The following is a 12,019-nucleotide window of genomic DNA, read 5'->3' as shown; positions in this document are numbered from 1 at the left end:
TCCTGAGTAGGGCCATGGTTCCCAAAGTCTAATTTGTGGGTGCAAGGTGACTTGTTATGATACTCCAGCTAGGAGACCAGCTGCTCCTATTGTAAATCATGTGTGAAAGATATAGTTTCCCTGATGCATCTGAAGTCATGTCCCATACAGGCAAAACTGAGTATTTTAAGTAGTTATAAGCCCTGGACTAGAGCAGAGTAAAGCCAGTGTTTTGAGTTTGGTCCCTGTTTGAGCTGAGAGGCCCAGCACCAAGATTTACTTTGTATTTCAGCCGTAGGTGATACACCCAAGCTGCCATCTCATACTGTCTTCTGTGGAGTAGTCATTCATTCATTCACCATTCGTTCATCCATTCATCAATGTGTTCCCAAACATTTATTACATATCTACTATGTATCAGCCTCTGGGCCTTGAAACTGGAGACAATGGTGGTGAAAAATATATAATCTCTGACCTCAAGGAGCTCATATTTTCAGAGAGGGGACAGCGTCAATGGGCAAATACAACAGGGTTTGTAATATGTGGGACTCTGGTGGGCACTCACCTGAGTTCCTGTACTAACATATAGTAGGGGCATCTTAGACCAGAGCCGGGGGCAGAGATGGCTTCATTTGAAGACTGTGTCCCTAGGCAAGGGGGTTGGGGGCTGGGCACCCTGAGCGGTATAAACACCTGTTCAGAAGGCGTGGTGGCATGGACAGGTGGAGAACTTCCTGAGAGACTTGCTAGCACAGCCCTCAAGGCAAATGCCCAGCAGACGGGGAAGCATTGTGTTTGATTATGAAAGTCAGCACACACGCATGCACGCACACATGCACACACCCAGATCTCACCTGGAATCATGCCTCATTCTTTGTGAAACTCTTGATTACCCCTGTGGGCAGCAGGACACGGAGATCTCTTCGGTGTGTGAAAGAATAGGCTGTTAGAGAGGATGTGTTGAGAGACACTCTACTCGTTTGGCTAGAAGCCTGGATTTTTCTGAGTATGGGTAAGGATTCTTTCAGTAACAAGTGTCAGAAAACTGAACCCAAACTGGCTTACGCAAAGGGGGAACTTTTGGCTCATGTAACTGGAAAGTGTAAGCATAGAGCTGGCTTCAGTGCATGTGATCTAGACATCTATGTGATGTCACCCGGGCCTGAGACCTGGTACTCTCCTTCCTCTGGCTCAGCTCTGCTCTCCTCAGTCCTTTGGCTTTATTCTCTTCAGGCTCCCCTCCCCACCTCCCATCCCCATGATTACAAAATGCTGCCTTTAGTGCTTAAGCCCACACCTCTCCAAGGCTACACATCCAATGGAAGAGCTAGAACTTTTCCCTCAGCACTTCCGTTCAAAGTCTTATTGCCTCTCAGATTCTGATCCGACCATCCCTGAACCAATCGCTGTGACCCTCCATACCCCCTCGTGCTGGTTGGTTTGGTCATGTGTACACCCTTGAACAAGGGGTGGAGTCGATTCCCCCAGAAGCTTTTCTGAGAGAAGGTGAAGGCGTGGGTTCCCAGAGGATAAATGAATGGTAGCAAAACAGCAGATGTCCACTATTTCTAACAGTGTCTTTCAAATACTTTTTGACCATAACTATATTATCAGGGTTCTCTGGAGAAACAGAAACAATAGGATACGTGTGTGTATATGTATGTGTATATATATATATATATATATATATATATAAAAGAGAGAGAGAGAGAGAGAGAGAAATGTATTTTAAGGAGATGGTTCATGTGATTATAGAGGCTCCAAGTTCAAAATCAGCAGGGTAAGCCCCCAGGCTGGAGACCCAGAAAGAAACCCATGTTGCAGTTCAAGTCCGAAGGCTGGTCACTGGCAGAATTCCCTCTTTCTTGGGGGAGGTTAGTCTTTTGTTCTAGTCAGGCCTTCAACTGATTGGATGAGGCCCACCCACGTTATAGAGGGCACTCTGCTTACTCAAAGTCTACTGATTTAAATGTTAATCTCATCCAAAAACACCCTCCCAGAAATATCCAGAATAACGTTTTACCAAATGTCTGAGTTTTATGGCCCAGCCAAGTTGACACATAAAATTAACCATCCTAATGACCAACAGTAAGAAATACACTTACACCGCCCTCATACTTTTGCTGCAATGTGAATACATACGTATTTTTGCTGAAATGGAAGTCTCACTAAACCATGATTATCCTTCCTTCATATATACGCCACACTCTTATTTTTCTTTTGTTATTTCACTTAAAAAGCACTTGTGACCCCCTCAATTGGTTTCTGGACTCATGAAGGGTTGTGGAGATGGTTTTATTGAAACAGCGTCCTAGAATACGTTCTTTGGATGTTCTCTTAACCCGTAACAAAGGTCCTGAGAATTAGGACTCCTCCAGAGGGTCAGGGAAGGTACCATGTGGACTGAGGGAGACCTGGAGAGCTTTCCAAGTCCTGCTGTGATTGTGTGTGGCCTCAGCCAGGACCTGTACCCGCTCATGCCTTGGTTTCCTTATCTGTAAAGGAGGTCCCTTCACAAATCCCCACCCACAGGGTTGTCGCAAACAATAAAATCAGTGCGAGGTAACATATATGAAAACACTTTGTAAACTCTAAAGTAATTTCACAAGGTAATTGCTGCTTTAAACGGCTGTGTAATAACTTTCTTCTCCACCACTCAGGAATCTGAGAGATGATGCTATTACATGAAAATTAGTTTGAGCTCTTCAACACTTGCCACATAAAACAAAGCCCCAATTTCTTTAATCAAAATGATGATCAGCTTCTAAAAATGAGTCCCATCTCCCCTGAGATTGTTCAGAATTAAATCTGATTTCAAAGAAGAGAAAACCGCTGTGTGTTTGGGTCTCACGCAGAGCTTCTCAATTCTCCTACCTTCTTGCCCCTGCCCACTCCACCTGTGTCAGGGAGCCCTTTGGGGCAATCTTGGGGTGACTTGGTCACATTACTTGCCTTTAAGAATCAGAATTGGGCTGAATGCTACCTCCAATACTTTGTTTTAAAACCAGCTAAATTATGACCTGAGAGAGAGGTGGTGGGTAGGACCTGAAATTGGGGTGCATTTCTTAGGTTGGGGTTACCACTTTTGAGGATTGATGTCCTAGAGTGGGAAACCACTCTGGAAGCCCCAGCTTTGCTAGAATGGAGCAGCCTCAGGCAGTCCTTGGGGGAGAGCCCTGGGAACTCTGCCCACCTGTGGGTCAGGGGGTGGGGTGGGAGGGCTGCAGTGGGTCATGTCTGTGGTGGTAGCCCGTGGGATCTCTGGTGAGGCAAGCTGGAGCCCACATCCTCGCTTGTTCCCTTTTCTCTTCCATTTCTCTGTTATTTGTTTTCTAATCAGTCCCCTTCGCGGTGTGTAAAATGAGAGGCTGGTTATTCCTATCACACGTTATTGTTTTCTGTGCTCGCCCCCCCCTCCCCACCCCAGGCGCAGTAATTTCACCATCCCCAGATGAGAGTGATAAGTGTTTGAGATGCATAACTGTGTCTCATTTCAGTGCCTAATAGAAGATGGAGAATGAGCCCTGGCACCTTTCTGCTCAGTAAATTCATAATTACAGGCTTCCTCGTCTCGCCTCTTGCAGACTAGAGACCTGTTGACTGGCTGTGGGTCCTTGAGTGTGTACAGTAAGGCAGAGGTATGGCTGGCACACTTTTCCTGATGCTTGGCAGGTTCCAATATAGGGACTGCCGAAAGGTCCCTTCAGAGGCTTGATGGCTGAGCACTGACCTGCACCTGCCTGTCTGGAATAAGGATCACCAACCCTGCTGGAATTTGGTTGTTGGCAGTGAGGTTCTGAGAGCTATGTTAGCCAGCAGACGTGTGGCACCCAAAGAGCAGGCTCCTCCAGACAAAGGCCAGGGAGCAGATGCCGAAGTGGGTTCACATAAAGTTGGAAGACAGGCCTTGGGTGGTGGGGAGAGCACTGGACTGCGAGTCCAGACACCTGAGCTTAATCCCATTCCCACCTTGAACTCACTCTGTGACCTTCTGCAAGTCATTCGACCTCTCTGGATCTCAGCTTCCTTGTCTCTAAAATCAGAGACTGGGAATCACTATTTTGGATTATCTCTTTCAGATCAAAAACTTCTAGGCTCTTTTCTGAGATTTGGATTTGCACAGGCAATTCAAGATGAAACATCCTGACCAGTCCTCACTCTAACTGAGTTGGTACCATCTCGTTGTCATAATCCTAATCTTCTAAAACTTGTTTCAATCTTGTCAACAACAACCACTATCATTTGATAAGCACTTACTGTGTGCCAGGCCGAGGCCCTGTGCCAGGCGCTTCCCCGTTGTTAACACATTGTCTAGAGGTAAATAGTGGTGCCTGCCCCAAGAGGTGCTCCCTGCCAGGTATGCCCTGTGTGTCCCCGGGGCTTTGCTGTCCTGCTACAGAGTTGGTGCAGAGGTATTCCTGGGTGCTGTCCTGGAATTTCTGTGTTGGGTGACTTATATGAATTCAAAGGGGCTTCTGAGGGCTCTACATTCTAAGCTCTGGAATTGTGCATTTCTAGAAAGACTATGGGTTTTGGGGTGATAGAAACCTGGGTTTCACCCCCAGGTCGGCCACTGTTAGCCACATGCCCTTCAGAGCTAAAGTTTCCTCACCTGAAAAAATGAGTGAAACAATCCTGAGCCCAGCAAACACTTGTGATGCTCAGGTGAGGCCCTCCATGTGCACACATTGGCACGGGGCCTGGCCTATGGTAAGCGATGCACAGATACTCATACCCCTCCTTGCTTCCTTTCCCTCCTCCTGCCCATCAGAAAACACTTATTGAGTCTCTGCTATGTGTCCAGTGCAGGTCTGGTGCTGTGGATATGCTAGTGAGCCAGGCTGGCGGGCCCTGCCCTCACGGAGCCCACAGCCCTCAGCTCCAAACTCTATCCCCTCCACAAAGGGTAAACTGACAGAAACGGGGAGGCTCCTCTCTGGGGGCCTGAGCTCTTTTCCTTTAAGTTTCTTTCCTCATTTCCATGCATTTTAGTCTCAACCTCCCAGGGACATCCTGGCAAGGCTGTGGTTTCTCTTTCCAGTCGTATCTTCCACCTGACTCTCCTGAACTACGTTTCCCAGACTCTTCTTGGTGCACACCCTGTTTGTCATGCCCAGGCTTCTGCTACACTGACCCCTCCCCAAGGAGGCCCTTCTCTCCCAGCTCTGCATGTCCTCTCCAAGTTCATGGCTCGGCCTGAATGCCATCCGTTCCCCAAGGCCTCCCACAGCCTTCTCCTTGCTCCTTCACCCCAGGTTACAAGTCAGCTTTCCTCATGCGAACTTCTGAAGTGCCCTGTGGTCATCACATAACTTTTCATTGTCTGAGTAATGTAGGTTCCGGTGGTGTCTGCCCAACCTGACGGCAAGTTCTTTGAGTGCCCCATCCAGCCGCGGCTGTCCTTGGGTCCCATGGTGTCTTGCATGTTTTGTGTGCCCTGAGCAAGTCTTTGCCACACGGGGGAATGAATGGAGGCCCTCAACTGGCAGGACCGTCTGCGGAGTCCTCCTCTGATGTTTGCTCGAGAAGACCTGTGGCTTTCACTGGGATTCCAGCCGACAATGTCAAGTCTTTGTTGTCTTCTTTCTTCACTTGGTTTCCATCTAACGTCATGTTCTCTCCCTGCTGGGGGGTTTCCTGTTGCTCAGTGGTCCACCTCTTCCCAAAACCCCGTTTTTGAGGCGTTCGGGGGTAAACGAGAGAGAAATTCCACAGAGCTGAGATGCCCCCAAATAAGATATTGCCGTTTCCTGTCCTGATCTCTCCCCAACTGGGAGGAATATGAAGCCGTCCTCTGGAAACACACGCAGAAAGCATCTTGAACGGAAATGAATGAGACCGTTAGGATGGAAAGCTAGTTTGTTCCTGGGGAGTTATTTACTTACTCACTTGACCACTTCTTAGAGCATTTGTTCTCTCCCTTTAATGAAAACCTCTGAGAGGAGGCCCCACTGTGGGAGGTAGCCAGGATCTGCCTCGTTAAAATGACACCAGGCCTGGAGCCGGGCGGCGGACCCAGAGGACCTGGTTGCTGTTGCGGCACAAAGGAGTAGAGGATGTGGGTTTTGGTTTGGCCTCCCGCACAAGCAGGCAGCGGGCAGCGCAGAGGACAAGCTTCTCCGGCAGTGGGTGCAGACCCAGGGGGCCGGGCCATAATGGACAGCCGCGGAGAAGGCGTTGTTCGAACTCTTCTGCTGCCTAGGAACAGTAAGCGGTGTACGTCCCCCTCTGTGCCCTGCTGGGGTAAACTGAGACGCTTTAGTAGGTGAGAATGAGAACCGGCTACAAATGTAGTCTGCTGGGTTTGAATCAGCCTCTGCGGCTTTTAGCCGTGCAAGGTGCACAACTTCCCTCAGCTATAGCATAGGGATAACATTACCTTCAGAGGTCTGGAGTCGGGGTCCCAGCAGGAAATGGCACAGCAAATTCGGTCATTTGCACAAAGGTTAATAAAAGGGCTCTTGACAAAGGTGTGGCTCCTTAAGAGGCAGGGCAGTATTTGGAGGTAGGAATAGTGAGGCCCCGTTACTTCCTCTAGGACCAAATGGGGGCGGGCAGGAGGTGGTCCACAGACCCTAGAGACAGAGAGGCCATGTGGAGAGGCCTGCCCAGGGCAACATGACCTTGATGATGGTGGTGGCCAGTGCGTGCAGCCCCTCTGCTCCTCCTGTCCTCTCCTCTCCCGCCAGCCTGCTGCTGACGCTCCCCACTGGCTGCACCTAACCAGGCCCGAGGGCAGGGAGCCTGTGGGCATATGGTCCATACAGGTCAGCCTCCCGGACGCAGAGAAGGGTGGGGAGCAGATCTGGAGGGGCAGGTGGAAGAGACCCAGTACTGAAGGGTGTGTAAGATGAAATGAGAGTCTCTGGAAGGTGCTGGACAGTGACTGACACAAAGTCAGATGCTCGGCAGTCAATGGTTGTTTATCATTGTCATCACCACTATTACCATTATCACTATTATGACTATTATTATCATTGAAGGACCCTCCTGGGGCTGTGCCACCCAGCTCTGGCTGTCCCACACACCCATGGGGGACAGGTGCCTCAGCCTCCAGCTTCCCGTAGTGCAGTTCTCTGCTTCCGCGCATGCAGAATGCTTTGAGGGTCCAGCCAGACAGGCTATGGGGTGAAACTAAGCCACTGCTGTTGTTATCCAGCATCACATCTTTCCTTTCCCCTGCAGGGAGCCTCCACTCCTGCGTCCTGGCCCTCCAAGGAGCCCGCTGTGCCAAGAGCTACCGTGCTACAAGGACCCGTCTCTGAAATGAAAGCCATGCCTTGGAACTGGACTTGCCTGCTCTCCCATCTCCTGATGGTGGGGATGGGCTCCTCTACTCTGCTCTCCCGGCAGCCACCCCCGCTGTCCCAGAAGCGGTCTTTTGTCACATTCCGTGGGGAGCCAGCTGAGGGCTTCAACCACCTGGTGGTGGATGAAAGGACAGGGCACATTTACTTGGGGGCCGTCAACCGGATCTACAAGCTCTCCAGTGACCTGAAGGTCTTGGTGACCCACCAGACAGGGCCAGACGAGGACAACCCCAAGTGTTACCCACCCCGCATCGTCCAGACATGCAACGAGCCCCTGACCACCACCAACAATGTCAACAAGATGCTCCTAATAGACTACAAGGAGAACAGGCTGATTGCTTGTGGGAGCCTCTATCAAGGCATTTGCAAGCTCCTGAGGCTGGAGGACCTCTTCAAGCTGGGGGAGCCATTTCACAAGAAGGAACACTACCTGTCGGGAGTCAACGAGAGCGGTTCTGTCTTTGGAGTGATCGTCTCCTATAGCAACCTGGACGACAAGCTCTTCATTGCCACTGCGGTGGATGGGAAGCCAGAATATTTCCCTACCATCTCCAGCCGGAAGCTGACCAAGAACTCGGAGGCAGATGGCATGTTCGCTTACGTCTTCCACGATGAGTTTGTGGCCTCGATGATTAAGATCCCTTCGGACACCTTCACTGTCATCCCCGACTTCGATATCTACTACGTCTATGGCTTCAGCAGTGGCAACTTTGTCTACTTTTTGACCCTTCAGCCTGAGATGGTGTCTCCCCCGGGCTCTACCACAAAGGAACAGGTTTATACATCCAAGCTCGTGAGGCTTTGCAAGGAAGACACCGCGTTCAACTCCTACGTGGAGGTGCCCATCGGCTGCGAGCGCGGTGGGGTGGAGTACCGCTTGCTGCAGGCCGCCTACCTGTCCAAAGCCGGAGCCGTGCTCGCCCAGACCCTCGGAGTCCATTCAGAGGACGACCTCCTTTTCACTGTCTTCTCCAAAGGCCAGAAGCGGAAAATGAAATCCCTGGATGAGTCAGCCCTGTGCATCTTCATCTTGAAGCAGATCAATGACCGCATTAAGGAGCGGCTGCAGTCTTGCTACCGGGGCGAGGGCACACTGGACCTGGCCTGGCTCAAGGTGAAGGACATTCCCTGCAGCAGTGCGGTGAGTCAGGGGAGGGCCTGTGGGCCAGATGGTGCGGTGTGGTGGGAGGGCCCCAGCCTGTGGCCTCCACGGGATGTGAAATCACCCATCCCACTTTTCAGATGGGACAGGATATATACCTGTCTCTGGTCTCATCAGGCTCGGATCATCGCCATCTCAAACATGCTGTGACTATGACTGAGTGTGTAAGAGTCAGACTAGACCTAAAACATGGATTTCCTATCAGGGTCCTTTCCTCTGTTCCGTGTTGGCTCATGGGTTATAGGAGGGAGTGCTAGGAGCAGGTGGGAATCGTGTTGTTTAGATGTCATATGCACCAGGCACTGTGGAAGGTGAGGTCACTGTGTGCTGTAGGACAAGACGGGTACCCACTCTTCTCACGGACCATGCCTGCCAATCACTTTCCTGGGAACTTAGAATAAAACCAGTGAGGGAGTGGGGAGGGAGCTTAGAATAAAACCGTTACTGGGAGTAATGGGGCTGGTCCTGCCACATTTGGGGTAGATAGAGAAGTTCAGGAGAGTTATAAGTCCCCTATGTATCTTTAGGAAATGGCAAAAGGAGAGCAGAAGAAGTAGGTGAGAGGCCAGTGAACTGAGGGGAAAGCAGAGCTTGCTTAGAAAACAGCATTTATTAAACATCTTCTGTGTCCACATTTCCATGGAAGAGACATGTCACAAAGTTAGGAAGCAGCCACGGAACAGTTCTGGGTGGCAGAAGTGCTGACAGAAACAGGCAGGGGAGAAGAAGGGTTGGTGTAGGAGGCCTTCGCAGGGCCCCTGGGGCCCAAGGGACAGAGTGGACCTCAGGCTGCTGCCTTGCTGGGTGATCACAGCCTCCTGCCTCTCCCAGCCTAACTCACTTGTGATCCGACGTGAAAAGCAGCTGCCTTTCTGTGGCTTGACTTCTGTTCATCTTTAAAAAGGTTCTGTTTTTTCTCAATCATTTTTCAAGTGACTTGGAAGCCTCAACTGTTGGCATCTTCTGTGCCCTATGTCACTCTCCTTTCCTTTTTTCTTTTTTATTATCCATTTAAAAAATTGTGAGCCTAGTTTGAGAAACTCTATCCTATAATCTTAATGTAGAGAGAAGAAAGGAAAATTTACCCATCAGGTAGAAGGATGCGTTTACACAGATGTGATTCTTGACTCCTAGTTAAACGTTGGTGGAATTTCATATTAGGAAGATGTATTTGGATTGATTTAAAAAGTGTGAGTTTCCCTCCATGAAGTATGGCGACTTCCCAAGCAGGTCTCAGAGGATGCTGGCACCCCCTGCCCCAGCGTGCCATGAGGCCACTCCTCCAGTCACTGGGATTTGGCGTCGGGGTGGCGGAGAAGAAGGAGAAAGAAGGGGCTTGGCAAAGTTTGCCTTTGGTGTCCTAATATTTAGGCTCCAGCTGTTTCCCAGTGGTCTGAGCTGAGTTTTCCAGTTACCTCCATTTCTTCTTGGAGGTCCAGAAAAGCCAGGAGACCCCTAGTGTCACAAAGGAAATGGGAGAGGTGCCATGGGCCAAAGAAAGAAGCAACAAATTGGCAATCATGGCCGGGCCAGAGAACTGAGGGAACTCTGCTGCATCTGCTGCGTCCTAGCAGGTGACATGTCTTTTGGAGCCTTTGATTTGGCGCAGTAGCTGATCCACTCAAGAGAGTTTATGAGACAGGTTTATGAACTTGGGCACCATGGATGGCTCCCAAATGAAGGCAATAAATGACAGGCCAGATGCTGTGCTGCGTGTTTGTTACACACGCAAGCGTAGGTCCCTGGGGAGATGCATTAGAACATTGGCCTGGGGAAGGCCCTTAGAGATCCCCTGTTCTTTACCTTCATTCTGAGGCCCAGAAAAGGCAATGGATTGCTCAAGGTCACATATCTTGTGCGTGAATGGCGGAGACAGCACTTGAGGAGAATCCCCCTTGCCTCTCATCACCACACTTGCACACACGTACAGCTACGTAGGCACGTGTGCGCATAGGCAATGGATACCCCCTTGAGCATGCACACGTGCACCCTATGTTAGAAAATGGCAAGTTTATGCTGTGTGCTTGCTCAATAAATAGTTCTTTTGAGATCAGTGGGGTTGCTGTTTTTTTTCTGTAGACACTTTTCTGTAGAAAACTTGCTCTAATCCCGTGTTTTTGGGCAATGCTTTGGGGAGTAAAATCAGCTGCAGAGATCAGCCTGGCTGCCCATGGGCAGGTGTTTGTCCCATCCTTGCTCCCTGCCACAATTCAAAAAGCGAAGTTCATCAGGGACGTCTGCAGAGCTGCAGGTCCCCAAACCGCATGGTGGCCTTGGAGAGAACAGAGGGAAAACGGCTTTGCAAGACAGGCTAATGCCAGGACTGGGAGTAATGGAGCCAGATAACAAGCTTTTGATTTTTCTTTTGGCTTTAATTAGCCCTTTCAAGTTAGAGGCAAGTTCAGGCTGAGAGCAGAAAGGAGGAGGCCAGAAACTCTGCACAGGCCTAGGGCTGTCTCCCCAGCCAGTCGAAAAGGCCACACTGGCTTTTAATGCACAGTATCAGTTTCCTTTGATTTGGCTGATACTCGAGTTCCTTTGCTCCGACGCTCAGCTACAATTCATTTGGCCTCAGCTCAGACCACACATGTTTCACACACCATCAGCAAGGCCAGCCTCCCGAGCGTCTCCATCAAGGGCCCTTGTAGGCAAACCCAGCTTTTCCTCCACCCATTCACATGGCTCTTGGGTTCTTTTCCCTTTTCCCTTCCTGCCTTGAGTCAGGGATGAATGAGATGAACTCTGGAGTTCTTTTTTGCCTCTAAATCCAAGATTCCTTTGAGGACTGTGAAGCGGAACCGAATCTCAGAGGCCTCTGTGCTGTGGCGTTTCAGCTGTAGGAAGATGGAGGAGGGAAGTGGAAGGCCCAGGAGGTTGATTTTAGGACTTGTATCTTTAGGGTAGGGGCCCCCTGTGGGTTTTATCATAGTTACAACTCAAAGAGCTGGAAAAGAGGGTATGATTAGTGGTTTATTTTTTTCAAATTGAGATATAATTGACATATAACATTGTATTAGTTTCAGGTGTACAACATAATGATTTAATATTTGTATATATTGCAAAATGATCACCACAATAAGTCTAGTTAACCACGCATAGTTACAATTTTTTTTCTTGTGATGAGGACTTTTAAGATCTACTCTCTTAGCAACTTTCAAATAAACAATATAGTGTTATTAACTATAGTCACCATGTTGTACATTACATCTGTAGGACTTATTTATTTTATAACTGGGAGCTTGTACCTTTTGACAAGTGATTTATTTTTGTGGTGCTCCTGTTGTCCTACTTCCCTAAGCTAGAATGCTCATCCCATGGTACTCTTCTGGCTTTTCTGGCCCCTTCCATTTCCTGGGACCCACATTCCTTCCCCCTGAACTCATGCCTCCAGAACTCAGAGCAGGGAGCAGTATAAGCCCTGGGGCCCCTGACCCCCTCACTAGGCCTCAGCTGCCCCTTTGGCTGTGTTCAGGGAAGAGAACACCTGTGCGACTCGGCCTGCCATGCCATGGAGCATCCGTGGAGCCACGTGGTGGGCTACAGCCTGGTGACCAGGCAGAGGGAGAAG

The 12,019-nt window shown here is 49.7% G+C and overlaps 1 protein-coding gene across 1 annotated transcript in view; it reads left to right on the top strand.

Annotated features, from left to right (window-relative positions):
- The window catches only part of PLXNA4 (plexin A4), a 432,633-nt gene that overhangs the window by 59,461 nt on the left and 361,153 nt on the right, over positions 1–12,019 (top strand). The window contains exon 2 of the mRNA XM_046670407.1: positions 7,165–8,430. Within this exon, the coding sequence (XP_046526363.1) occupies positions 7,246–8,430 (1,185 nt within the window). The 5' untranslated portion in view covers positions 7,165–7,245. The remainder of the gene's footprint in view (positions 1–7,164; positions 8,431–12,019) is intronic.

The sequence above is a fragment of the Equus quagga genome, chromosome 8, assembly GCF_021613505.1.
Source record: "Equus quagga isolate Etosha38 chromosome 8, UCLA_HA_Equagga_1.0, whole genome shotgun sequence".
NCBI lineage: Eukaryota > Metazoa > Chordata > Mammalia > Perissodactyla > Equidae > Equus > Equus quagga.
The sequence above is the reverse complement of the archived record's forward strand: the minus strand, read 5'-3'. Positions and strand labels throughout refer to the sequence as shown.